The 27,974-nt window shown below is 51.5% G+C and overlaps 1 protein-coding gene across 3 annotated transcripts; it reads right to left on the bottom strand.

Annotated features, from left to right (window-relative positions):
* Positions 1-1,791: 1,791 nt before the first annotated feature.
* On the bottom strand, positions 1,792-27,650 carry SCNN1A (sodium channel epithelial 1 subunit alpha). Of its 3 annotated transcripts, XM_019464756.2 has the most exons (14): positions 27,112-27,650; positions 26,653-26,818; positions 24,198-24,557; positions 12,534-12,801; positions 11,502-11,689; positions 7,601-7,704; positions 7,051-7,214; positions 6,537-6,635; positions 6,184-6,301; positions 3,236-3,314; positions 3,078-3,135; positions 2,841-2,896; positions 2,627-2,702; positions 1,792-2,260 (listed from the first exon to the last, which is right to left on the bottom strand). In XM_019464756.2, exons 3-14 carry the CDS (start codon positions 24,551-24,553, stop codon positions 1,892-1,894), a joined length of 1,935 nt encoding a protein of 644 aa, XP_019320301.2. In that variant the 5' UTR covers positions 24,554-24,557; positions 26,653-26,818; positions 27,112-27,650; the 3' UTR covers positions 1,792-1,891. The 3 variants fall into 3 exon arrangements, with proteins under 3 accessions (XP_019320301.2, XP_019320302.2, XP_019320300.2); XM_019464757.2 differs by lacking the exons at positions 26,653-26,818; positions 27,112-27,650 and adding an exon at positions 25,217-25,934; XM_019464755.2 differs by lacking the exons at positions 26,653-26,818; positions 27,112-27,650 and adding an exon at positions 24,722-25,171.
* Between the last annotated feature and the right edge of the window lie 324 nt (positions 27,651-27,974).

Raw genomic sequence — 27,974 nt, 5'->3', positions numbered from 1 at the left:
GACACCAATGGTGGTTGTGACACCACCATTTCCCCCCATCAGTTTGAGTCCAGGAAAGGGAAGTCAGAAGTCCTCACGTCAGTTCCCGGTCACAACCTTTCTTACCTCTCCACTTCCTTCACCATCTCCCCCTCTTTCCCCAAGGTTCCCATGGCCCCCAGGACAGGGAGATTGTAACTGAGAGGGGTAAGACCAAGGCAGCAAGGGAAGTGTCCCCAAAGATAATGAGGAATAGTAACTTCTGGATGCCAGGTCTGATGCTAGAGAAAGGAACCAGGGTTCCCAAAACTGGGGTTCAACTCACACACCCCTCAGTTTATCCTTTATTAAAAGCGGCGTGGCGGGGGGGATTGCTGCTGCTGCTGCTGCTGCTCTCTCTGCAATGATGAGAGAATACAGCATAGCAGGCTTTGAAGTTCCAGAAGAAACTGGCCTGAGTCTCATCCTCCCACACCACCCCCACTACCGGACAGTTGATGGGGAGGTGGGCAGGTGAGGGCTTTATCTTACAGCTGCATGGAAGGTGGCACTCAGTTATCACAGAGGAGGATTACTGATGACAGTAAGTAAAGTTGGGGAGGACAAGAAAGTCCAGACAGTGGACAACGGTAAGTCATCCCAAGCACTGCCCAGTAGGTCTCCCAAGGAGAGCAGCACCATGACTTTGCTCTTGCACCCTAACCTGGTGATGGGCACCTAGCACGTGCTCAGCAACGCCCATGGAGGAGCTGGCAGCAAAGTTTGTCTCTGCCAATGCCCCTGAAGAATGGACCCTTCCATAGTGAAGCCAAGGGGTGTGAAAGTCTGGGGCCCAGGGACTTGCATCCACTCCCTACCCCCATACAGCCCTCCAGACATTCGTTATGCAACATACAGTTGTTGAGCACCTGCCTACTTGCTCCAAGTGGGACACTGGGCTAGACCCTGAGGATACATAAATGAACAAGATTCATTCCCTGACCACAAGGAGCTCACAGTCTAGCTGGGGAGGCAGACACAAGTGAACAAGAAGGTATGATGCAACATCAGCACCCCAAGAGACGTTATGCTGTGCTATGGGAGGCCAGGGGAGAGGGAAGTGAGCACATCTGGGGCAGACAAGAAAGGGCAGAAGGCTTCACAGAAGTAGAGGTGTCTGAGTAGGGTTCTAAGGGATACACAGGAGTTCTCCAGATGGTGTGGAAAGCTACCAGGCCGAGGAAATAGCTTGAGCAAATATGTAGAGGTATGAAAGACACAGAGGCATTGGGGTACAGCTCCGTGGGGGCACAGGCTACATGAGGCTGGAAAAGGCCTGGAGCCAACCAGGAATGGCTAAGCCTTGACTACATTGGTCTGCTCCGGCCCCTGCCCTAGGAAGGGGAATTGCCCAAGAATGAACAAAGGGGGCTTTTGGGTGGGGTTCCCCACTCAAGTTCAAGAAGAGGATCAAATGTCTGTGTCACTGGAAAGCAGTGTGGCCAGGCCCGGGGTTGGCTTCAGTCATCTTTGGGTAGGAAACCTGTGTATGCCTTTGTGTGCCCTTGCTTGTGTTTTGTTTCCGGTCACCAGTGGTTTCCTAGGAAGGTTCCTTGTCTAAGCTCCAAGTTTGGCTTGGCTGATCCCAGGGAAAAGGAGACTTGTTTGCACTTGGGTAGGGAAATCAGAGTCTTCTAGAGGCAGGACCAGAGGGCACAGGACAGAAGCCAGGGCAATTATGGGCAGGTTCCCTGGCCCCCATTTCCTGGGCAATTTCTGTAGCCCCTTATCCACCCTGCTTCCCTCCCCCACACCAAGGCAGTTAGGCAGCTCTGAGAGGAAGTCCCAAGACATTCTTTAATCCTGCCAAGCCTGCTCCCCTCCCACCAGGGGAAGCGCCTGCCTTGTGGGGGGAGGGCACTTTCCTTCCCTCTCAAGGCTCCCCCAGAGTATAGGCAGAGGAGCTGGCCTCCACCAAGTTGGAGGGAGATGGGCAGGGACCCAGAGTGGCATAGGCAGGCGGAGGGGCCATCAAGGCCAGGGAGGTAGCAGGGCCTGGTGGGGATGTGGAGTGGGGGCAGAAATGGGACGGGAGGGAGGAAGCTGGAGTGGAGGCCACTTCCTGGGCACCCCTGCCCCCTCGGCCTGGAGACCAGTATCGGCTTCGGAACCTCCGGAGCAGCATGAGGAACGTGATGACCAGGAGGTCAAAGATGAGTTCAGCCATCTCCACCACAGACAGCACCGAGGAGCCGAACCACAGGCTCCACTGGCTGCCCAAGTTGGACAGGAGAGTGGCCATCTGTGAGGGAGAAAGGCACATTGACCACTGGGGCAGAGGGCCCTGGGTGGGCTCTAGAAGAAGAGCCCCATCTCTCCCTCCCTGAGGTCCTCCCTCACCCCTTTCAGCCTCCTGGTGGTCCTCTGGACCCCTTCTGTCCTAGTCATACCCATCTGGCGCATCCTTCCCCCCCCCCCCCACCACACCCAAAGACTTCATTCCCCAGCCAAGCTCCCCTTCTTCCAACCTCTGCAACCTCACCTTCGCCCCCCCCCTTTCCTTGGTCCCCTGCCCTCAAGGCCCAGACCTTCTGGCCCCACAGAGGCACCCCCTTGTTTTCTCTGACAGACACCCGCCAAGATCTCCAAGAGAACTGCAAGGACATACCGTGACAGAGGGAGACTCAGAATTGGTTTTGTAGTTCAGCTCCTTGAAGAAGATGTTGAGTTTGGCGACCCCATTTCTTTGGAGTCAGGGAGAAGGGAGGGAGAAATGGCAATGGGTTCACTTCTCAGACCCTTACAAACACCCTCCTCTCTTCCCAGATCAGTTTTCCCTCCCAAGAATTCGTCCCCCTCAGCTGGATCAGGGTAGGACTGACCTTTTGTTGTTGATAGTATAATTGTTCTGTCGGGATAGCATCTGGAAGATCCAGTCCTAGAAAAGAATGGGGGTGTCAATGGGGTCACCCCATATTCTTCAGGCTTACAGGGTGGGGGGTGAGATCAAACACATCCATACACATACATACACCCAGAAAAGACCACAGTGTTACACACACACACACACACACACACACATCCCCTCTCCCTCGTATCCCTCCCCTTCCCCACATTACCTGGGATGTCACTGAGGGCCATCGTGAGTAACCAGCAGAGAGCTGGTAGCTGGTCACACTGGGGATGGAGAAAGGAGCTCAGTGATGGGGGTGGCATTCTCCCACCCAGTCAAGTGGCTAGCTGCCCAACCTGTGCCCCAGGGGAAGGGGACACTCACCTGCACGGCTTCCGGCACTTGGTGAAACACCCCAGGCGGTCTGAGGAAAAGGCATCCTGGAGCTTATAGTAACAGTAACCTGTGGGTGCAGAGAGATGCCCATTTCCCTAGGGCATCTCAACCTTCTGCACCCCGAACCCAAGAGGTCTCCCAAGATATGTGGGTTCCCACATCACAAGTAGCTAATGCTACATCAGTGATGTCTCCTGAGTGGCAACACCGAAAATGTTGAAAAAATGAAGCTACGTAAGGAAAAAAAACAAAAAACAACCCAGGACTCATTTATGTAAAGATGAGTAGGATATGGACAAAATTCTAAAATTCAAAAAGAGGGGTGCCTGGGTGGCTCAGTCACCTGAACATCTAGCTCACTGATTGATGGCTCGGGGTCATGGGACTGAACCCTGTTTAGGATTCTCCCTCTCTCTCTCCCTCTGCCCCTCTCCCCTACTCATAATCTCTCCCTCACACTCTTTCTCTCTCTCTCTCTTTCTCTCTCTAAAATAAAAGTCAAAAGGAAAACTGGGAACAATTGTTATGGAAGAATCATGAGATTAAACCACAATGAGATGCACTTCACACCCACCAGGATGGCTATTAAAAATAAATAAGTAAGTAAGTAAGTATTGGTGAGGATGTGAAGAAACTAGAATGCTCCTCTATTGCTCCTAGGAACATAAAATGGTGTGGCCACTTTGGAAGAGTCTGGCAGTTCCTCAAAATGTTGAGCACAGAGTTATGATATGACCCAGAAACTCCACTCCTAGGTATATACCAAGAGAACTGAAAACATATGTTCACACACAAAATGGAAACAGGAAATAGAAACAACCCAAATGTCCATCCACTGATGAATGGATAAACACACGTGACGAATCTGTACAATGGAACATTATTCAGCCATAAAAACAAAGTACTGACAGATGCTACGAGCTGGATGAACTTTGAAAATGGTGTGCTAAAAAAAGAAAAAAGAAAAGAAGAAGAAAATACTGTGCTAAATACAAGAAGCCAGTCACAAAGGACCACAGATGATTCTATTTATATGAAATGCCCAGGACAGGCAAATCTGTAGAGACAGAAAGTAGATTAGTAGTTTCTGGGGGTGAGGTGGGGGGCTGTGGGTGCAGAGGATGGGAAGCTCAGAGAGTGCTGATGCTTAAGAAGTTTCTTTGTGGAGTGATGGAAATGTTCTAAAGTTGACCGGCCACTACTATACAGCTCCATGATTATACTGAAGACTAAAAGTATACTAAAATCAAATGGGTGAATTACTTGGGATAGAAATTATCTCAATTGAGTTGCTACCTTAAAAAAAAAAGGGTGGGGAGAATGAGTCTATGGATCTCCCTTCTCCCCTATTCGCCAAGTTCTAAGTAAGTATGTTCTATTGTGTCATTCTTGCTACTTTTAGTTGCCTGGTCCAGAAGTCCTTCTCCATTTCTGACCCAAATCCCTCCATCTACGAGGGCTGGGGGTCTGGAAAGGTGAAGCATGGGGAGCAGCTGGGTCCCTTCCCCCGGGGAGTAAACAGTCCTTGGGAGACTGTTCCTCTCCCCATCCGCACGGCTTCTCAGCCATCAGCATGATTTTTTCCTCTCACAGATCCTCAAACTCACAAGCACTTAGAAATCATTGTTTGGGGGCAGCGGGGAGCAGGGGGCAGGGAGTCCCTGCTCTGCGCATCCTCCTCGTCCTCAGACATGACATCATGACTTCCCCCTGGGCCCCTGAGTGTCCCTCCAGCTCTGATGTGCTCTGACATAAGGTGGGAGAGATGGGAACCAAATGCAGGGCAGGGGAGAGAGCTGTGTGGAGCAGACCCAGGGAAGGGAGGAGGCAGGAAGATCCACAGGGACAGAACCAAGAGAGGCAGACATTATAACCCCTGGGGTCTGTCCCGTCCCCTCAGAGGTGTGGAGGCTCATCTCCTCCAGCAGTGGCCACCAGCAGAGGGAGAGCTGGACCCAAGGGAGCCAGACAGGAGGACTCTCAGGTCACAGGCACCAGTTGAGAGCCTGTGCACCAGGATTTTTAACCCTCTACTTTCCAGTTTCTTGTTTGGGACTTCCTTTCTCTCAGCTTCCTACCACAGAGCCTCCATGGGGCATAACTCTGCTATAGTGGAAAGGAACAGGGATCTGTCTACTCCTAATCCAGGATTAAAAAGGAGATCTCAGGGGTGCGTGGGTGGCTCAGTCAGTTAAGCATCTGACTTTGGCTCAGGTCATGATCTCACAGTTCGTGAGTTCAAGCCCCGCGTTGGGCTTTGTGCTGACAGCTCAGAGCCTGGAGCCTGCTTCACATTCTGTGTCTCCCTCTCTCTCTGCCCCTTCCCTGCTCATGCTGTGTCTCTCTCTGTCTCAAAAATAACATTAAAAAAAAAATTAAAAAAAAAAAAAAAAGATCTCAGTGCTCTCCAAACTTTTTTTGATTGTGCCCACCTGTAGGTAAAAAGGTCTTAAGTAACTCCAACATATGTATTTGATTTATAAATTACAAACTTGCTACTATAGAATTGATCCATTAAGTACATTATAAAACATATATAAAATGGAAGATGTTAGGGAATGAGATAGATACATCCAACTTCTAGTATTTTCTTCCTGCACCTGGTGAGCTGTCCTGTGCCTCGCCCGGCACCAGAAGAGTGAGACAGGGAAGCTACAGGCAGAGGGTGGAGTGAGAAAGGTTTTCTTCACGTGCTCCTCCTTCCTTCTGCTGCAGGTTATTTTTAAATGGGGCCTTTCTCTATAAACACACAGAAGCCAAAACCCAGAGAGAGAAGCCCGAGGGAGGAAGGGGATAGAAGGGAGAGATGGAGTGACAGGAAATGGAGGGGCTGGAGCGCAGGACAGAGGGAGAATGAGGGTCACAGAGGGTCTGAGAAGGAAGTCTGTGAGAGTCCTGGGGCAGAGGGGCCGGCCAGGGGCTCCCTGTGGTCTCACCCCAGGAATTATGCTTCCTGTAGTCACAGAACTCCGCGTTCTTGGGCAACGGATAGAAGATGTAGGCACAGCCACACTCCTTGATCATGCTGTCCTGGAAGCAGGAGTGGATACACACCTGGGGGACACAGGAGTGACAGGAAAGGGGGTTCAGGTCTGCTCTCCCCACACACAGCCCAAAAGAGGCAGGAAAGGGGAGGACAAACAATGCTCTTCACCATACTTGTACCCCTCTCTCCACCTGTCCCGTTCACTCACACACACACACACACACACACACACACCCCTCCAACTTGTACTGACCAACAGGGCAGGCCTGGGAGATGGTCGCCATAGAAACAGGCTGGTCTCACCTGCTGTGTATACTTGGTAAGATAAAGGTTCTCCACGGGGACTTCACTGCCATTCTTGGTACAGTCACCATAGTCGCCCCCAAGTCTGTCCAGGGCTTCCTGTAAACCCCCACACACAAACAAATCAGAGGTCGGAAGTCAGAGCAAGTGGCCCAGACCTCTTCCTGAATTCTCCACCTTCCCTTGGGTCCAGGCCATTTGTATCTCACACCTACCAGCCTCTCCTGTCTGCCTCACAATTTCAAAACACGCCCCAGCAGCCCCCAACGCCCATCTGGGTGCTACTTTCAAGGACACTGGCTCCAGAGCACCCCCGGAACCCTAAGCACATCCTGAACCCTTCTCAGCACACTCACCCAAGGTTCCTCCTCAGGTCCCTCCTTCTGCCAGCCCCTCGCCCCTAACTCTGCTTCTGAAGATGGCCACCTGCCTCAGACCAACCCCACACGATCTCCCTCTATAGTCTTCTGGCTGGTGAGTCACCTCCCCTGCTATCTTCCCGGCCCTCTCTTGCCTTCCTCATACTGATGGAGGTCTCCACACCAGGCCTCAAGTTAAAGCCGCCATCGTCCATGAAGGCAGGCTCATCCTGCCCATGCACCATTACCCTGGCCCCGGTCACTGTGGACAGCAGCGGGATGAAGTCATTCTGCTCTGTGCGCAGCGTCAGGGACAGACCTAGGGGTGCAGAGGGAGTGGAGTCGGGGAGGTCCTGGAGGAGTGTTGGGGGATGGAAAGCCCCTTCCACGCGCCTAGTTTCTAATGCTCCACAGAGGGCAAGGCCAAGAAGACCTACATAGGGATTTGGCAGCCCCTGGGCTGGATTCAGGGGTGGGCAGGAAGAACTGGGACAAGATTCCTATAACACCTGGAAAGGACTTTGTGGTACCCATGGGGGACAAAGAACAGAGAGGACTCCTTCCAGGATGCAGACGGGCACGTTGTGGGGAGGCCCAGAGGCACACAGCATGTCTAGGACATGAGCACAAGGTGGGTAACTGTGGGTGGGCAGGGCCGTGAGAAGTGCTGAGGCACAGGGATTGTGGAAATGAGGGCTTGCTCACCATTTTTGATCCCAGGCATGGAAGACATCCAGAGGTTAGAGTTGTTCTTGCCATTGAAAGTGTAGCAGTTCCCATATATCGGGTGGTGAAAGTGGGAGTAATTCCTATCCGGGAGAGAGAAAAAGTAGAGTCAAAAAAGAAAGTTGGGGGGGGGGGGGTGGGTCAGAGAGAGCGGGACTTTCAGTGACCTTTGTTTCCTGATCACATACTATGTGCTAGAAGCTTTCCCCATGTTCCCTCAGCCACTCCAACCAACAGCCTGTGACGGCATCATCCCCACGTCACAGAAGAGGAAGCTAGGGCTCAGAGAGGTCAAGTAGCTGCCCAAGGTCACACCGTGATGACAAACTTGAGACTCAAACACAGGTCATCTACCTTCTAATGCAGTCTCCTCCCCACCAGGCCACCTGACCTCACTGGCCTTGTGACCTCTCTTGTGTCACTCTGTTGCATTACAAAGACTTTGGCAGTGTCCCTAGCTTCTCGTGAATCTAAATCTTAGTTCCCCATTTGGACTGTGATCTCCTTGAGGACAAGGGTCACATCTCCTTCATCTCTGTATCATCTCTGGGTTAATTGAATAGTTCTTGACCTACAGGCCCTACAGAAGATCATTAATAAACAGTGGTTGAATGAATGAAGTGGAGAAATGGAAGGGAACAGAGTTTGGGGAGACAGTGAGAGCAGTGGTGAACACAGAGCTGAGCGGAGGAAGGTCAGATCCCAGGACAGATATGAGAGGGAGAGGGTTCTGGTGGGATGGCCTTGAGCAAGTCATTTTTTCTAAGCTTACTCTCATCTGTAAAACAAGGAGGCTGGAACTGGATGATCTGGAATATTCCACTGGCCTTGAAGAACAAAGGCCTAGAAATATGAAATACTGGTGCACATTCTAGGAAGTGCTAGGAAGCCAGCATTTCCAGAGCTAAGGCAGGATTCAGGGAGGGAGGAAAGAAAAGGCTACGGAAGTGAACAGAGGCCAGTCCTGAAGGGCCTGTAAGCCCTGCTCAGGCAGAGAGGGGACAGCCAGGTACGATGTGATGGACACACACCATGGACAGTATGCAGCAGGTGGAATCAACCGATTAGATGGAACAACATGGATGGATCTTAAAAACAGAGCTTAGGAAAAAAGAGGGGAAACGAGACATGGTCATTTATATATCCATAGGAGAATATATGAGAAGCAATATAACGTGAGGGTTAAGAGCACAGACTCCAGAACTAAACTACCCATATTTGAACCCTAGCTTTAACAAGTATTAGCTGTTACCAATCACGTTACTTAATCTCTCCATGCTGTAGTTTCCTCATCTGTAAAATGGGGATAAGAACAGGACTTGCCTCACAGGGGTGCTGTGAGGTTGAAATTACACTTGGAAGGTGCCTAGCACTTAGTAAGAGCTGTATACATTTGCTCTTAAGGTTACAGGCATCCGTTAAGGTGGCTAAAGTGAAACAGACAGTAGGGGCGCCTGGGTGGCTCAGTTGGCTGAGCGTCCAACTTCGGCTCAGGTCATGATCTCGCAGTTCGTGAGTTTGAGCCCCGCGTCGGGCTCTGGTGCTGACAGCTCGGAGCCTGGAGCCTGCTTCGGATTCTGTGTCCCCCTTTCTCTCCGCCCCACCCCTGCTTGTGCTCTGTCTCTGTCTTTCAAAAATGAATAAACATTAAAAAAAAAAAAAAAAGTAACAAGCGGAGGGTGGGGAGAATTTAGAACCCTCATATACTGCCCGGAGAATGTAAAATAGCACGGCCACTTGGAAAACCGTCTGAGAGTTGCTCAAAATATAGAATTATCACATGACCTAGGAACTCCACTCCCAGGTATATACGTAAGAGAAATAAAAACATACATCCCTACAAAAACTGGTACGGGAATATTCTTAACAACATTACTCGTAATAGCCAAGAAGTGGAAACAACCCAAATGTCTATCAACTGAGGAACAGATAAATCAAAGGTGGGATATCCACACAATGGAATATTATCTAACCATAAAAAGAATGAAGTTCTGGCACATGTTGCAACATGGATGAGCCTTGAAAACATGATGCTAAGTGAAAGAAGTCAGGAACAAAGGCTGCATAGTGTAGGATTCCATTTCTACAAAGCGCCCGCGATAGGCAATCCACGTAGATGGACACTAGATTCCTGGTTTCCAGGGCTGGGAGGAGGGGAGGGAATCGGGAGTGACCGCTAGGAGGTGTAGGGTTTCTTTTGGGGGTGAGGAAAATGTCCTAAAATTAGATAGGGCTTGCACAATTCTGTGAATATGCTAAAAAATCACTGAATGGTATACATGTAAAGGATGACTTTTGTGGTGTGGGAACTGTATCTCAATCAAGCTGTCACTGGAGAAAAGATTACAGAGAGAAGGAGAAAGGATGACATGGGGAGGAGAGGGATGAGAAAGCCACGATAAGGAGCTTCACCTCGGTTCTGGAGGCCACAAGAGACAGTGGAGGATTTTGAGCAGGACTAACTGGAAGAGTTGCAGAATAATGAGAGGCCTTGGCGGCAGAAAGATACTGGGAGGTGAAGGGACTATAATAACCCAGGTGAGAAATGATGAGGCTCTGAGCTAAGGAAGTGACCTAACCGTCAAGACTGAGATGAACTACGGACTTTCCGTTGATGGGGAGGTAGGAGCATGGGGCTGGCAGAGCAAGAGGACTGGTGGGAAGGTGACAATTAGAGACACCCAGTGGCAGGGTGAGATGACTGGGGCCCAGGCCCTGCTACTGTCTCATTTCCCAGCAGGTAGCTCCTGTCTTCAAACAAACAAGAAGATTGGAGACAACAACAAAATCCTATGCTGACCAGAGTGTGTGCACAAGGTGAGGGTGGGGCAGAAGCAGGTGACACCTGGCCCTGCTGCCATTCTGCAGCGATGGGGGCGGGAAGGGCCCCTAGAGAGTGGAGAGGCTGCATCAGCACCCTGCCCGAAAAGGTGAAAACCAAGGAGAAGTAGGAGGGGAAGGGTGGGGTAGGAGGGGCCAGAGGCTACAGCCTCAGAGAACTGCCCAGCTGCCATGACCTCTTTGCAAGGACATTGTGACTGGATCTATAGCAGAAGGAATGCCTGGCGGGCAGTGCAGTTGAGTGGGAAGGATCCTTAGCTAGCTAGGGCTGGCCTGGTGGCCTAGGGCAAGTCACATTCACCTGTTCCGTTCAAGAGCAACAGAGACCCATTTTTCACTGCAGTTTACAAAATGCCCTCCCGCGTATCTCATGAACATGGAGACAGGTGTTATCAACATCTTCATCACTTGAGTAAAAGTGCCAGAAGGGCACGGATTATATACATTGCCCTGTTTGATGTGTCCCAAATGCCTAAAATGCCTAAATGACTGGCACACAGCCCAGACAGTAAAAAGTATTTGTCGGAATACACAATGAATGAATCTCATTTTCCCCGCATTTTACAAAGAAACAGTTTCTGAAGAGGGATGTGAAATGCCCAGAGTCACCTGGCCGGAAAGTTACAGAGCCAGAGCAGTGACTCAGGTCACCTCCTTCATTCAACCCATGCTATTTCCTCCAAACCACTGCTGTCCACCTCATCTGAGAAGATGACCTTCCGGGCACCTGTGAGTTTGGTGCTAGTGACAGAGGGGCCTGTCACTAGCATGGAGAACCATGCTTCCAGCCATTGGATTCTCAAAGCCAGACCTCAACTACAGCCTTCCCAGGGCAGCATATTAGGCTGCCTCACTCAGACCCGGCCCTGCAGGATAATCCATGGGGCAGAAGTTTAGACCTGAGGTCAGTGCGTCCCCTCCTCCCTGCAGGCATATATTTAGCCCAAAGGCCTTTCCTGGGTGCTGCCCATCTGAGCCTCAGGCTGACTTCAGAAAGAAGACTCCGTGGAGAGCACAGAGCCAGGCAGGAGGGACTCACGCCTGATTGCAGGAGGCCTGGTTGAAGCGGCAGGCAAAGATGAAGTTGTCCAGCATGTCCTCCGAGGATGGAGAAGTGTCCCGCAGTCGAGAAAGAATGTTGATGTAGTGGAAACGGTACCACTCCCTCACTGCATCCACCCCTGACGAGTACGTCTGGTAAAAGCAGTCCGATTTGTTCCGGTTGCACTAAACACAGAGAGCATCAGAGGATCAGCAGCGGGGGACAGGCGGCAGGGCAGGCTAACGTCAAAGAATGAGTGGTCTGAGGTCCTGAGGACTGGGGTGGGGAGCCAAGAGTGCAGAAGAACAGAAGGCAGAAGTTGAAGCCCGGAAGAGAGTGGACCAGGAGAGCCTAGGCTTAAGGGAGCAGTTGGCCAAGGAGACCAGGAGCTGTGGTCCCAAGTGTGGGTCATTTATACAGCCTCTGCAAGACGGTGGAGCAAGGATTCATCTCCCCACTTTACTGATGGGAAGACGGAGGAATCCAGAGGCTTGCCCTAGCGACTGAGCTAGGACCGGAACTCAGGTCTCCTGGTTGTGCGGTCCACTCTCCCCAAAGGGGGCCTCTCTTCTTCCCTCTGCTCCTCTCCCGCTTCCACTTACTCTCCCTTTTATTTTTTATTAAAACAATTTTTTTAAGTCTCTCATTTTACTGATTCCTTATTCTCTATCTCAGGCAGGCAGAGCCCCAGTTCCCTGCCATACGGGAGGGTCCCAAGCGAGTCCCGACCAGTGGGGGGCTGACGATTCAGAAAGGTGCTTTTTCCGCCACAGATTTGACTTCCAGACGTTTAAACCCTCCCACAGAGGCCCCAGCGAGTAGACCCCCACAAGCTGGCGTTCAGAGAGATGTTATTTAGTTACGTATTTTGCCAGCAGGCCGACGAGGTCCCGCCTCCTGTCGCTAGGCAACAAAGGCGGGGTCCGGAAAGGGAGTGCTGTCGGGGAGTGGGCAGAACCGGAGGGTCCGGGCAACCAGGAGGGGCGGGACCCGAAGGCCGGGGGCGGGGCCTCCGGGGGCGGGGCTTACCAACTGGAAGCCGACCTTCCAGTCCTTCCTGTTCACTTGGGGGTTATTGTCCCGCACGCTGGAGGCGGCGCTGCGGACTCCGCGGGCCCCGGGGGGCGGGGCCGGGGCCCACAGGCGCTGCAGGGGGTGCGGCCAGGGCTCCCGCAAGTCGCGACGACCGCGGGGGTGGGTCCCCAGGGTGCTGGAGGAGTTGTATTTGTACAGGTCGTAGAGCGTCTGCTCTGTGATGCGGTCCAGCTCCTCCAGCTCCTCTTTAATTTGCGTGTACCTGGAAGGGGCGATGGGAAGAGGGTCGGATTTGGGGGGCGGCTTCGCGCTAGTCCCTGGCCCTTCAGGGCCTCGGTTTCCTCGCCAGAAACCGGTGAGGTCGGTCCATCCTGGAAAAGCCTGCAGGGAATAACTCTGGTGTCTCCAAGGCTCTCTCGGAGGGATGGGGACGTGAGGGTGTAGACTGGTGTTCCACGGGGTTAGTGGAGGCGACTATGAGCCCCGGCGGTGACGGCATTTATTACGGCCTGTTTATCAGAAGGGAGAGGCGGAGGCTCCTGTCGGTGAGGCCCTCTCCTCCCACTCGCCCTGGCCGCGAAGGGAACCCGGAACTCGTCTGCCCTTTTCCAAGACGGGAGAGGGTGTGGCCGCGGCCTTCGCCCACAAGCTCCCTCAGACCCAGCGAGCAGGTCAACCCACCCTGGCCTCCTCCGGCAAGGGTGGCCTTTGGCTCTGTCTGCCGCCTGGCACCTTCTAAATTAGGGGCGCTTAACTGCACTTCTAGAATTTCCCCAGGAACTTTAAAACTACAGATGCTGCACACGGCCCCTCCCCATCAAAGACTCAGTTTTAATGAGATGGGTGGGGCCCAAACACCATAAGTTAAACACTGTCCAGTATAAATCATCACATTCCTTCTCAGCACAGGCATTGTTACCCGCTCCGTCATGAAAGTCCATAGTAGCAGCGCCGTAGGGATAGAATCTACCAAAACAAAACAAACACACCTAGAACTAATACATTCAACAAGGTTGTAGCGTACAAAACCATTGTACAAAAATTAATTGTATTTCTACATAATAACAACGAAAAAATGGAAAATTACATCACAAAAACCACCATATTAAATAGCATAAACAACATCAAATACCAGGAATGAATTTAATGAAAGAGGCAAGAGTTTTACACCGAAAATCATGCTGAGAGAACTCAAAAACCAAAATAGAGAGTTACATGAGTTCCTGGGTCTGGAACTCTGTATAGTTAAGATGTATCCCAAATTGGTCTTTCGATTCAACACAATCCCTATCAACATTTCAGCAGACATTTTGAAGAAACTGATGGGCTGATTTAAGACGTATGTGGAAATGTGAAGAATGTAGAGTGGTCAAAGCAATTTTGTTTGTAAGTTTATTTTTAAGTAATCTCTACACCCAACATGGGGCTTGAACTGATGACCCTGAGATCAAGAGTCACATGTTCTTCTGACTGAGCCAGCCAGGTGCCCCTCAAAACAATTTTGGAAAAGAGCAAAATTGAAGTACTTAGTTCTACCTGACTTCAAACTCACTATAAGGCCACAGTCATCAAAACAGTGTAGTGCTTATGTAAGGACAGACAGTAGATCGATGGAACAGAATAAAGTCCAGATATATACTCACACGTATACAGTCAACTGAGTTTTGACCAAAACACCAATTCAATTCAATGGGGAAAATCTTTTTTTTTTAAAACAGAGTATGCTCTATTGAGAAAGGAAAAAAAAAACAAAAACAAAAAAAAGAAACTCAACCTCCACCTCAGTTTCTACACAAAAATTAAGTCAGTCTGAATCACAGACCTAAACATAAAATTCAGAACCAGAAAGATTCTAGAGGAAAACATCAAAGATATCTTCATGACCTTGAGGTAGGCAGTATTTTTTGCAATAAGTATCTAAGGAAGAATTTATTGTGAAATATAAAGACTTTTTACAAATTGGCAATAAAAAGACAGGTTGTTTAGGGGCTCCTGGGTGGCTCAGTCAGGGTTGAGCAGCTGTGTATTAGTTTCAGCTCAGGTCATGATCCCAGGGTCATGGGATCAAGCCCTGAGTCAGGCCCATGTGGGCCCTCCCCCCAGCCCTCCCCTCTGCTTGGAGCATGGAGTCTGCTTAGGATTCTCTATTCTTCCTCTGCCCCTGCTCTCTCTCCAAAATAAGGGAGCACCTGGGTGGCTCAGTCGGTTAAGCTTTGGACTTCGGCTCAGGCCATGATCTCAAGGTTCGTGGGTTTGAGTCCTGTGTTGGGCTCTTGCTCAGAGCCTGGAGCCTGCTTCAGATGCTGTGTCTCCCTCTCTCTCTACCCCTCCCTCGCTCACGCTGTCTCTCAAAAATAAATAAATGCAAAAAAAAATTTTTTTTAAATGCACCAAAAGATAGACAGTCACTAAATACAGGAAAAGGTGTTCAACATAATTAGCCTTCAGGAAAATGCAAATTAAAACCATAATGATCGGGGCGCCTGGGTGGCTCAGTCGGTTAAGCGGCCGACTTCAGCTCAGGTCACGATCTCGCGGTCCGTGAGTTCGAGCCCCGCATCAGGCTCTGGGCTAACAGCTCAGAGCCTGGAGCCTGCTTCGGATTCTGTGTCTCCCTCTCTCTCTGCCCCTCCCCCATTCATGCTGTCTCTCTCTGTCTCAAAAATAAATAAACGTTAAAAAAAAAAATAAAAAAAAAAACCATAATGATCAATTCACTGTGGTGCATACCTGAAACTAATAGAATATTACACATCAACTCTACTTCAACAACAAAAAAATACAATTAAAAAAGGCAAACTTCTAAAAACAGATAATGAGGCCACCATTTAACATCCGTTAGAAGGGCCAAACAAGTAAAAGACTTGGACAGTGTCAACTGGTGAGAATGGAGAGCAGCTGGGGTTGCAGCTGGTGGGAGAGTCAAACGGCACAGTCGATTTGGTGGGTCATCTGGCAGCTTCTCATAAAGTTAAACATACATCTCCCTTATGACCCAGCAATTTCACTTCTGGATATTTTACCCGATTCCACTCCCCGCTATTTACTCAAGCACAAGGAAAACATGAAGACTTGTACGTGAATGTTCATAAGCACATTTATTCATAATTGCCACAAAGCTTGAAACAACCCAAATGAGCCTGGGTGGCTCAGTCAGTTAAGCGTCTGACTTTGGCTCAGGTCATGATCTCACAGTTCATGAGGTCAAGCCCCACATCAGGCTCTGTGCTGACAGCTCAGAGCCTGGAACCTGCTTCAGATTCTATGTCTCCCTTTCTCTCTGCCCCTTCCCCTCTTGTGCTCTGTTTTTCTCTCTTTCTCTTAAAAATAATAAACATTAAAAAAATTTTTTTAAAGGGGGGGGCTGATACAGGCAAAAAGCATGAGAGAATTTGAGAAATATTAAGTTCAGTAAAATGAGTACGTTGAGCCAGACACATTAAAAAAAAATTCACATTGTGTGATTCCCTTGATGTGAAGTCTGAGAACAAGTCAAACTAATTGATGGTGACAGGAGTCAGAGAATGGCCATGGGAGAGAGAGAGGAATGGGCTTCAGAGGGCCATTGTGTAATGGAAATGTTCAGTACCTTGATTAGCAAACTTCAGTGAGGGCTTCAGATTTGTGCATTTTAGGGGGGCCTGGTTGGCTCAGTCAGTTAAGCGTCTGACTTCAGCTCAGGTCATGATCTCACGGTTTGTGAGTTCGAGCCCCACATCAGGCTCTGTGCTGATAGCTCAGAGCCTGGAGCCTGCCTCAGATTCTGTGTCTCCCTTGCTCTCTGCCTCTCCCCCGCTTGCTCTCTCTCTCTCTCTCTCTCTCAAAAATAAACATTTAAAAAAAAGATTTGTGCATTTCATCATAAGTAAATTATACCTCAACTAAAGAAAAAGTCACATACCTGTGTTTAGGGGGGCCCTGCCAGAGATTGGTGTTCACTGGGAATGTTGGTGGGGCCCAAACAAGGTTGTTTTACAAGAACCCCAGGGGCCCTAAAGTGCAGCTACATTAACCAGTCTCTAGGCCATACCCTACTGTCTACTCCACTTGGCTCTGTTTCTCTTTCCTTCATAAAGTCTAGCTGGCTAGGCCGTTAGGCATCAGCTCCAGATACCCCTCATGCCCTCAGAAAATGTAGCCCAGGTCCAACCAAGGTGTGTGTTTGACATTCCAAGAGACTTGCTTGTGGTTGGTAATGAAAAGAATGGCAGTGATAGCTCGGATTTATTGAGCACTTACTATGAGGTTGGCCCTGTGGTATTCGAATGAACACTCACTTAATCTTCAGTGTAATTCAGAAAACTATCTGCCACTGTTAGCTAATACTTTTTACAGGTGAAAAACCTGAAGCAGGTGACTTGTTCAAGGTCACACAGCCAGGAACCAGGTCAGAAAGCACTATATCCATCACACTGTCCTTTGCTCTGTCCCTGCTAGCTCTGGCTATTTTAGCAGATGGACAAGGTGCCCCAGAAAGAGCACCAGAGCCAGAGTTGACTGGATGCGGGGCCTGGCATTCCAGCCACACACTTCTAGCTGGGGAATGTTGGTGAGGAACTCAACCTTCCTGAATCCAGGCCTCAGTTTCCCCATCTGTAAAATGGGCATAACACTAGATCTGCATACCACATGAAGCTCTTACAGGGTTAAATGAGAAAGTATTCAGTGGCACAAAATGAAGAGGCCATTGAATCTCAGGAAGACATGGATGGGGGCCCAAAGCCCAAGAAACTCAACTTGGTCACACAGGAAGAATCCAGGTCTCCCACCATGGCTGGTGTCATTTCCACCTGAGCCACCACATCTCTGGCTGAGCCTCCCTTGGCACACCCCTCTAAGCCGTCTCAAGTCGCCCTGTGCCCCCCTTCTGCCTTGTACACCTGCCTCATCCTCATCAGAGACTCAGAGCTGTCTGTCACCTTCTGTAGCCACAAGGCTCCTCCCCACAGAGCCCCAAGCTGTCTGTAAGCCAGGTCTCCCCTCAGTGGTCTCCCTCAGATTCAGCTCCTTCCTGCCTCTTCCCGAGAGGCCTCTGATGAGACCGCAACCCCCACCTCCAGAAGAGGCTGGGCTCCATACAAAACACCCTCCCTCCCAAGGCCTACTTTCCTTTTGGTGGGGAGCCCTTAAGGAAGAGATATTCCCATATCACCCCTTCAGAAAAGAAATCTCTCCCTCCCTTTCAGCTGACACCTAGAACTAAGAAAACTGACCACTGAGTAAACCCCACTAATGCCATCAGATCTTATCCTGCAAGCAGGAGGGCCCTGGCAAGAGGAGACCAGGGCTGGAGAGCGGATAAAGAATACATACTTGGAGCTGCAGCAAGACAGTCTAGCCCTAACCTTGACTTCCTGCACGAGTCCCGGTCACTACCCCCACTCTCATCTGCGCTGGCCGACAGCCCGACATCGGAGCCCTGCCAATTCAATCAGGCAGGCATTACTACTCCATTTTACAGTTGAGGAAACTGAGGACCATCAACTGGGCAACTGCTCCAGGGCCACTCAGCTAGGAAGTACCGGAGTCAAGATTTGAACCCAGGCCTGTCCGACTTCATGGTCCCTGCTTTTTTCTACTACTTCTGCCTCCGGGCTCAGAGGCACTTGAGAATGGGCAGCAAAATCTCCTTTCCCTGCAGCGGGCTGTCACCCCCCCCCCCCAACCCCCCGCCACAGCATCCCCTCTTCTCTGCCCAAGACAGACTAGCATGAGCAGGGATACTGAGAGATTTAAGGACTGATACCCCTGCTATCTTCCTATGTGTATCTCTTCCCTCCCCCTTTCCCCTCGGTGGCCCCCTCTCACAAAAGAGCCCTTCTCACAAAGCAGCCTTGGATTTGCCCAGGCTCTCATCACCACCCCCCCCCCCCCCCACTGCCCCGTGCCCCCAGAGGACCCTAGTGGAGCGTTCTCAGCCAGCCTTCCAGAAGCACTTGGCAGAACTGGGCACTGGAAACTCACCAGCTTCCTCCCCTGCCAGGGTGCATCTGGGGACCTACCCAGCACCCTCCTTCCTCCAGGGACAACCTTGACCTCCCTTTCTTTGGCCCCTCCCTCAGCCCCATTCTTCTCCACATCTCAGCACCTCCAACTTCCTCCCTGGGGCCTCTGTGAGCTCTGGGTGCCCTCAAGCAGCCCCTCAGCCCGGAGCCCTCCTGAAGACAGAGTCAGCCTCTCTAGGGTCAGTTCTGAGTCTCAGATTACATGTTCAGTTCCGTCCTGGCTGCAACATTTTATTTTTTATTTATTATTTTTTTTAACGTTTATTTATTTTTGAGACAGAGAGAGACAGAACATGAATGGGGAAGGGGCAGAGAGAGAGGGAGACACAGAATCAGAAGCAGGCTCCAGGCTCTGAGCCATCAGCCCAGAGCCCGACGCGGGGCTCGAACTCCCAGACCGTGAGATCGTGACCTGAGCTGAAGTCGGACGCTTAACCGACTGAGCCACCCAGGCGCCCCATGGCTGCAACATTTTAGACCAACAGATGTTCACAAACTAATGCTTGTTCCAAGGATGAACAGCCAGGGTGGTAAGAGCTCTAGAAACCATTTCATCCAAAGAAAAGTTGCAGGGACTAAGTTTTAATCAGCTCTCCAGGTGTATTATCTAAGCCTTGCCCACCGTTTGGATGGTTTACCTTGGAGGGGCACCTAGATGGCTCAGTAGGTTAAGCATCTGACTTTGGCTCAGGTCATGATCCCACCGTTGGTAAGTTTGAGCCCCGCATCAGGTTCTGCACTGACCACTCAGAGCCTGCTTGGGATTTTCTGTCTCCCTCTCTCTCTGCCCCTCCCCCACTTGCACAAGCACACTCTCACTCAAAAATAAAATAAACAGTTTTAAAAAATTGATGGCTTGCCTTGGAGAAGTTACTTAGCTCTGTTCCTCTGCTTCATCATCTGTAAAATGGGACTATTAATAGTCCTTGCCAGGGCGCCGGGCTGACTCAGCCGGAGGAGTGTGTGATTCTTGATCTTGGGGTTGCGAGTTCGAGCCCCATGCTGGTGTAGAGATTACTTAAATAAATCTATTTCTTTCAAAGAGTCCTTGTGGCAAAGGGTTATTGTGGGGGTGAAATGATTTGATACAGGAAAAGTACTGAGAAAAATACCTGGCCGAGTAGACACTGTACAACTACTGCTATTGTCTTCGTATCAGCGCTGTTATTGGAGAAGAGCAGGCGGAGGAGACACAGGAGGACTGCCACTTATCTGCCACTTAGCTGCCACGTGACTTTGTGGTCTTAAAAAAGTAGAACTTAAGACCAGATTCCAATTCGGACCCCTCCACATAACAGCTGGGTGACCTTTGCAAAGCCTGCAGGTTCTCAGAGCCTCAGTTTTCGCATCTGACTGGGAGGGGGGAGGGGGCGGGTATCTCCTTCCTTATCTAACAAGCTTGTTAGGAGGATCTGAATTCGGTGGTGAATTTTGCAAGCTACCTTGAAGATGCTGCTACCATGGGCTGGTGGCCGGTGGGTGAGGAAGGAGATATCTTTAGGGTTGTGTCAAAGACACAGAACCAGGAGCAGAAGCTAGAAGTTATAACGAGGTCAGCTGCAGCTTTACCTAAGGAAGAACTTTCTCTCTCTCTTTTTTAAAGTTTTTATTTATTTATTTACTTTGAGAGAGAGACAGACAGAGCGAGGTGGGGAGGAGAAGAGAGAGAATCCCAAGCAGGATCTGCGCCATCAGCGTGCAGCCCAATGTGGGGCTCGAACCCGTGAACCGTGAGACCATGACCTGAGCCAAATTTGAGTCAGACACTTAACACACTGAGCCACCCAGGTGCCCTGAGAAAGAACTTTCTAACAACGGCTGCTACAGAGGTAGGGAGGGTCCCGACAGGAGAAGAAGCCCAGCACTGGGGGCCAAGGGGGGCAGTTCTGAGAGTCCTGGCTTTCTGTCCCTGCCAGGCCTGCCATCACAGAGTGAACTGCTAGCCCTACTTTGCAGAGTTAGGCTCAGGGGTGCCTGGGTGGCTCAGGAAGTTGAACGTCTGACCCTTGGTTTTGGCTCAGGTCATGATCCCAGAGTCCTGGGAGAGAGACCCATGTCGGACTCCATGCTGAGCATAGAGCCTGCTTAAGATTCTCTCTCTCTCTCTCTCTCTCTCTCTCTCTCTCTCTGCCTCTCCCCTCTGCCCCATTCACGCACTCTCTCTCTCTCTCTCTCTCTCTCTCAAATTAAAAAAAAAAAAAAAAAAAGGTCCACAGCTTCCCTCTTTAGGGAATTGCCCCTCTCCTCTCCCCACTCCTGTGCCATGCCTCTGCTCTGCCATCTTGGGAAGGGATTCCATCACCTCCTGTGATGTTTCAGGATCTTGAGCTCTTCCTTAGGCCCAACCTCAGTCCCTCCCAGGACTAGATGAAAAATATGTTCTTGGGCTCTGTTTTCTGTGGATGTGGTTAAGACTGGCCCTCTCTCCTGGATGAATAAAGCCCTTTTTTGGCCACAAAGAAAGCAACTGCAGTGGCTGACCCTTCACAGTGGATTCTTCGCGCTTTCTTGCTTACTGTGGCCCCTGCAGCCTCTCTCAGAAGTTCCCAAGCAACCCAGAACCCCTCCACCTCTGCGGGCTGTGGACATCCGGCCGTGCCCACCAGCTCTGGGCATCCCTGGTCTGACTTTGCCTCATTCCTGTTATCTCACCAGTTCATCTATCCTGTCCACAGATTTCCACCTCCTCCCTGCTGCTTCAGTAGGAATCACTCATCTGGCCTGTCCCCCGAACCTGCCGCAAGCCAGCACCTGTGATTCACCCTCAGGTCACCACCCACCAGGCTGTGTTAACCTGTCTACCCACCCCTGCCTCTCTCCTGGAATAGGAGCCAAGAGCCCTGCATCCCTCTCTCCTCCATTCATGACAAGTACCCCTCATCTGTCTCACCCGTAAGCCCCCACCAGCAGCTGGCAACCCTGTGGCACCTTCTTAAAGTGTAGAGGTGATAAAGGGCTTTGATATCAAACACACTTGGTTTGTGACTCAGCTGCTAACCAGAAATGCACTGGCTGCTTGGTGGGGTGGGTGGGTGACTTTTGAATCCCAGTTTCACCACCTGCTACCTGTGTGAACTTGGACAGGTTATTTAACCTCTCTGGGCCTCAGTCTCCTCTTCTATAAAATGGGAATAATACTCGTACCTACTTCAGAGGTCTGTTGTGAGAATTAAATAATTTCATATAAAATGTAACATATCTGGTGCACATTAGGTACTATAGAAGTGTTCTTGGGGCGCCTGGGTGGCTCAGTCAATTAAGCATCTGACTTCGGCTCAGATCATGATCTCGAGGTTCGTGAGATCAAGCCCCCCGTCGGGCTCTGTGCTGACAGCTCAGAGCCTGGAGCCTACTTCAGATTCTGTGTTTCCCTCTCTCCCTGCCCCTCCCTGCTTGTGCCCTGTCTCTCTCCCTCTCTCAAAAATAAATAAACATTAAAAAATTTTTGAAGAAGTGTTCACTATTATTGTTGCTATTTCTTTATTATTTGCTGTGTGACCTTGCTCAAATTATTTTGCCTCCACTTTCAAATGGAAATAATAACTATGTCCACCGCCATGGACTTGTCAAGATGAAATGAGATAGTCCTTATAAAGGACCCAGCAAAGGGTGAGCATGTAGCAGGTGTTCGACACGGTTTCCTGTGCCTTCCCTGACTCCCCTCCCTCCCCGAGGGCTCTCTCCCCTCTAAGCCCTGTGGACGCTAGTTAGGCAGGAGGGATTTCTTTCTGTGTGGACACCTGTCTCCCAGCCTGCAGGCCTCAGGAGCAGGGGCTCTGGTTTCATCCCTTGGGGCTTTTTCATAGACTGTCCATGACCTTGCCCTCAGCAGGCCTCAACAGATGTAGCCCTTTGCTCTCCATCTCCCACCCATGTCTTTCAAGCACAAACATTTACTGAGAGCCTACTACCCAGCCTTTAGTCCTTCCTGCCTGCCCGCCTTCCCCTCCCTGCTGACTCAGTGCCCTCCACCATGGCCCAAGGGGGTGAAGAGAAATAAGTAGGGGAAAGATCAGGGTAGCGAAGCAGCAGAGGGTCAGGAAGGAGAGGAGCCAAGCTCACAGGCACCAAGGAAGAGAAATGAGGCTGAGCCAGAAAAGGAGAGCTGGGAAATGAGATGTACACATCTGATTACACACTTCGCTGATTCCGTGTCCCACACCTTGGATATCAAGAAAAGGAGGGATTTGTGATCCGAGGGTGAACCACAGCTCCGTCACTGTCTGTGTGACCTTGTGACTTGTCTGCCTTTGCCTCGGTTTCCTCCAATGCAAAACAGGGATTACAATAGTCCCCGCCTCGTGGGGTTTCTGGAAGAATTAGGGGTGCCACAGAGTACTTAGCAGTGGCTGGTGCATGAAGCAGCTTCTTAGGAAACGCGCCCTTCGCCTGGACAGCATATGGAGGCTAATCCATGAAAACGGCCGGCAGGGTTTTCCCTGCAGCACGGGACGTCCCAACCCTTTTTAGTCCGTGATACACCTTTGGACATCATGGAACACATGGGGGGCCTTCATCCTTAATATGTGACCAATCTCCATCCTCCATAATCATACCTATACCCAATGTTTGCTCACACACACACACACACATACACACACACATGCACACTCATGCAATCACACCTGTAGGCACTCACAAATCTTACACTCCCTAAGGGCAGAGACTGACTCTCGAAGCCACACTGTCCTGCTGTTATCTGTGTCGCCTGTCTCTTCCACCATATTTTATCTTTCTGTCCCCAGAACCTAGCAAAGTGCCTGGCCTTCAGTGAAGACTGAATGAATTATTAATGAACCCATTTGCCAGGTGCCTAGCAGTGTTGGGCATATGCTCCAGGTATCCCCCACGTGTTGCATGACTGAGTAAATACAAATAAGAGGTGTGGATAAACACCTAGCTGTGCCTTCCTTTCTTCTCCATGGCTACCATCCCCTCTGGCTTCTAGAAGAAAAACTGGCAAAGAGCAACGATGAAACCCAAACCTTCAGGACACACCCGAGCACTTAAAAGTCAGGCACCTGGGCAGGTGAAGTACACAGCCCAGCAGGAGTCAACTGGGTCTTGGGGGAGGGGAGGGCTGCTTTCTGTCCTGTCCTGGTTTCCCTCTGACTCTACCCCCAGCCTCAAGGCTCTCCAACCCTTTGCCACCAGCCCCCACCTTGATTTCCCCAAAACAAACTCCCCTTCTATACTGAGACCAACATACCAGGGCCCAGCCCCACCAGCTTTCACCACCCACCCCCACAGCACCTGCCAACAGCTTCACCTGTCCATTAGATTCTTCTCTCGAGGTGGAGGAGGCCTTGTTCTTCGCCCTCCTCTTGCTCCAGGGAAGGGATGGGAATGATCTCTACCCTGCTCTTTGGAGCTATCCGCATCTCACTTCATCTGTTTGCCCTCCCACTTGTGGGAGGAGGAAGGGAAGTCCAACAACCACACTCTGGATAAGCTGTGGGCACTTGGAGGGTCCCGTTGGCAGAGCCGCTCGGATGGGCAGAGCCCATCGAGTCGGGGGCTCCCTATCTTGCCCAAAGGGAGGTCTACCTAGGGACAGGAGTATCCCCTCCTACTCCCGGGTCTGCGGGTCGGCCTCGGCGCCCTCTGTCCCCCACTTCCAGGCGCAGGGGAAGTGACAGAGGGGTCGACTGACCTGTAGGGATTGAGGGTGCAGATGGTGACGGCGGGGAAGACGAGCTTGTCCGAGTTGAGGTTGATGTTGAGGCTGACGGGGTAGCTGAAGTACTCCCCAAACAGCTGGCCGAACTGCCAGTACATCATGCCGAAGGCACAGAGCCAGAGCACAGCCCAGAAGGCCGTCTTCATGCGGTTGTGCTGGGAGCACACCAGGCGGATGGCACCATGGATGGTGGTGTTGTTGCAGAAGAACTGGAAGAGGTCTCGGTAGGAGCGGTGGAACTCGATCAGGGCCTCCTCCTCCTCTTTTGGCTGCGGGGGTGCCGCGGGGTCGGGGCCCAGCCCCTGCTCCGCATGCTGCTCTCCTTTCATGAGCCTTGGGGGGTCATGGAGGGCCAGGGTCAGGGCTGACTTCTAGGCTCTGGTGCCTCACTCCTTGACCCAGAGCAAGGCTGCTCCTAGCCAGGCCCGCATCCCGCCCTGAGCCCACTCTTTTCTACCCCTCCCTCCCTCCCTCCACCGTCCCAGGAGCTGGCTGACCTGCTGGAGTCCGGGCCAGGAGACCTGTAGCTGGGCTTGCCTGAGAAGCACCCTTCAGAGTTCTGTCCCAGCACCTCCCTTTCTGTCTCCTCAGCTGTCAGTCTGCCCTGCTTAGTCAGTCTATCTTTAGTCTCCTTCCTCCAGGACCTCTGTGTCCCAGCTCTTCTCTCTCTCTCTCTCTCTCTCTCAATCTCTCTGCTTTCTGCTTCTCTTTGGGTCTCTTTCTCAGCTCTCGTCTTCCTTGCCTGTCTCCTGTCTGTGTGCCAGGCTCTCTGGTCCTGCCTCTCTTCCTCTTCCTCCCTGCCTTGCTCCCTCTCTGTCTGAGTGGGCTCTCTCCTCCGCTTCTGGCCCTGGCCCTGGGCTGTGTCCGTCCCAGGGACTGCAGGGCTCCAGGAGGTCTGGACGGCCTCCTGCTCCCAGCTCCCAGGTTGTGGCTGGACTGGGACTGGTTCCTTTCCAGTTGAATCTGGCAGCCGAGCCTCTCCTCCCCCTCACCTGACAGGTGCAGCGGCCCAGCCAGGGAGCCCGCCCGCCAGGCTGGGATGGAAGCGACAGAAGCCTCATTAGCATCTCAATTAAAGGTGAGCAGGGCAGGGGGAGGGGCAAAGGAGGAGTCTGAGCTGAGAGTTCTCCAAAGGGAGGAGGGCTCCTGAGGGCAGGTGCCCCGGAAGTGTGGGACTGGAGGAGGTGGGTGCTCCCCGCCCCCCACCTAGAAGAGTAACGGCCCTGGGGGCTGACAGGCAAGGAGATCTGAGACAAAAGGGCAGGGGGAGGGCCAGAGATCTCAGACAAGGAGAGAGATCCTGAACACAAAGCCAGGAGGGCAAAACAAAGAAAAAAGAACCAGCCAGGATGAGGGAGACTAAGGCAGGGGAGACCAGAACAGGGAAGGCAGAAAAAGGGAGATGGATGGAAGAAGACAGGATGAAGGCCTGGGAGGGAGGGCTGGAGGAGAGGCTGAGAGAGGAGGGTGAAGGGGGTGGAGCCAGGAGACTGAGGGGATGAAGCCCCAAGTGGGCTTCCAGGAGCTGGGTCCCCTCTCTGGGCACTCCTTCCAAAGGCACCCACAGGTCAGCTTCACCCCCAGGTCTTATAGAAGAAGAAGGGGTATCTACTCAGTAAAGTGGGGACACCTCCTGGCCCCACTGGGCACTGGGGCACAGAGCGCCCCTCTGCCTCTCCCTCCTGGTCCATCCTTCTCCCTCCTGACTCCTCACTACCACCCCTTACCTCGTCCAGGCCAGGGAGGGGCCCAGGTGAGGCTGGAGATTGGGCGGGGCCCTGGGACATTCTGTTCTTTTTTACACCATTGGCTGCCAGGCCAGGAATGTGTAATGTCCCCTGTTGTGGTCACGGGGCTGCAGGAATGTGGTCACCGAGAGGCAGCACAGGGGCCAGGCAGGGCACCTGGGCACAGACCTGGAGCCTGAGGAGCTCTAGGGACAGTGGGCCCTGAGCGAATAGGGAGGGATGTAGGCAGCACCAGGTGTCGGGAAGGAGGAAGGTGGGCATGGCCCAAAGTGGACACCAGCCCTGGGAAGAGGGAAAGGCTCGCTGGTAGGGGCTGTGTTTTTCCTCCAATATCTCTGCTCCGAACTTAATCCAGCAAGAGGATAAAGAGTGAAGCCTAAGCAGTCAGCACACAGAAAGGGAAGGGTCAGAGAGAGGGCCCAGAGACAGCCCAAGGAGGTACAGGAGCCCCAACCACACAAGCCAGGCCCCGCGCCTGATGGTAGGAGGTCGGCCACAGTGGACCCTCACCGGAGGCACCCGGGGGAAGCCGGCCTGGGATGTGCAGACACAGGCCCAGCCTGAGCACTGATGGAGAGTGGCAGAAGAAGGCAGTCATGCTACATAAGATAAGGACGCTAGTGGCAGAGATAAGAAGTAAGTGCTGAGGGAGCCTCGGGGTGGCAGGCAGAGGCACTCACCCTGAGGAGACTCAGGAAGGCTTCCTGGAGAAGGTAACATCTCAGCTGGGTCTTGAGGAACACCAAGGGGTGTGCCAGACAAGTAAGAGGGAAGCAGGGTACTCCAAACTCAGGGTGCAGCTGGGCCCTGCAGCTTCCTCTTAGGGCAGAAGGTCTCCTGCGGCCTCTTAAAGTGAGAGCTGCTGTCAGCCAGGATTCCAAACCCGGTCCCATCACTCCCCTTGACGCCTGCTGCCCTCCTGGGAAGGGAAAGGCGGGTTTTTCCTTCATTTTCCAGATGAAGAAACCGACCCTCCATAAAGAGAAGCCAGTTTTCTGAGGGCACAGAACGAAACAGCAGCCGAGAGAAACACAAAATCAGAATTCTTTTCCTGCAGGGATGTCTACTTAGGACGTTTGCCATTTATTTCCCATGACAAACCAGCTGCAGACTCATGGGGAACTGGAGCCCCCCTGTACCTGGTTTTGAAACCTAGGAGCTTCAAACGCAGAGTTCATGGGCTCATCAGCAATCTGGGTCCCGGCTTATCTCCCCAGCTCTGTGGAAAGCTCTCTACACTGACCCCACATTCCCACAGGACCCAGACAGCCTTAGAACCCCTATTCTCCCCGGAGCCAGGTTCTTAAACAAATGGAGTACACAGCACCCTGCCTGTTTGATCTCAAAGGTTAGGAGAGGCACCTCCCTGCCTTTTCTGTTTGCTAGCTGGTGTCTGAAATCTAACCACGGGCTCAAAGCAGCACAGAAATAGTTCTCATCTCAAGGGCTCTGTGAGAAGAATCACAAGGACGGGTCTGGGCTGAGCCGGAGCACGTGGACATGGTGTCCCCAGAAGTGCCTGTCAGTGTACCGGGGCAGTGGGTGGGGGGCAGCCCATGCTCAGGGAAGGCGTCGTTCTAGATCTGGAATGGACCAGAGCAAGTTTGTTGTGAGAAACACAGAAATCTGCACTTCTGTCACGGCTCCATTTTAAGTATTATCTTTGAAAGTGCAGAAATAATGCCCAAATACATTTTTGCCACAATGCGACTTTCCAACAAGACAGAAATATACAGAACAGCAAAAGCTTCCCTTTGTCCCATTCCCTACCCACCCCTCAGGCCAAGGAGGGCTGCTGTAATCGGTATATCCATCTGTATCTTTTGTGTGCTTTTATAGAATTATATGCATTTCTTTACATTTATACTTTTTTTCATAAACGGGACCATATTATAGGTATTCTGTGACTTCCATTTTTGCCTTTAAACTATGTGACTTTGGAAAAGGCACTATACCTCTCTGGGCTCCTGCGTTCTGATCTGAAAAGTGAAATGGCAGGGGG

This window comes from Panthera pardus, unplaced genomic scaffold (assembly GCF_024362965.1).
Source record: "Panthera pardus isolate Hobbes unplaced genomic scaffold, ASM2436296v1 HiC_scaffold_6, whole genome shotgun sequence".
Taxonomy (NCBI): domain Eukaryota; kingdom Metazoa; phylum Chordata; class Mammalia; order Carnivora; family Felidae; genus Panthera; species Panthera pardus.
This window is presented reverse-complemented; position numbering and strand designations above follow the sequence as displayed.

Bases quoted from the DNA above. Each gene is read 5' to 3' on its own strand.
- SCNN1A (XM_019464756.2), bottom strand. From the start codon at position 24,553: ATGAAAGGAGAGCAGCATGCGGAGCAGGGGCTGGGCCCCGACCCCGCG. The intron at 6,636-7,050 runs GCAAGAGAGGGC...GGGGGTTTACAG, and splicing joins CCTCCATCAGTATGAGGAAG to GAAGCCCTGGACAGACTTGG. The intron at 2,261-2,626 runs GTATGTCCTTGC...TCTCCCTCACAG, and splicing joins CTGAGTCTCCCTCTGTCACG to ATGGCCACTCTCCTGTCCAA.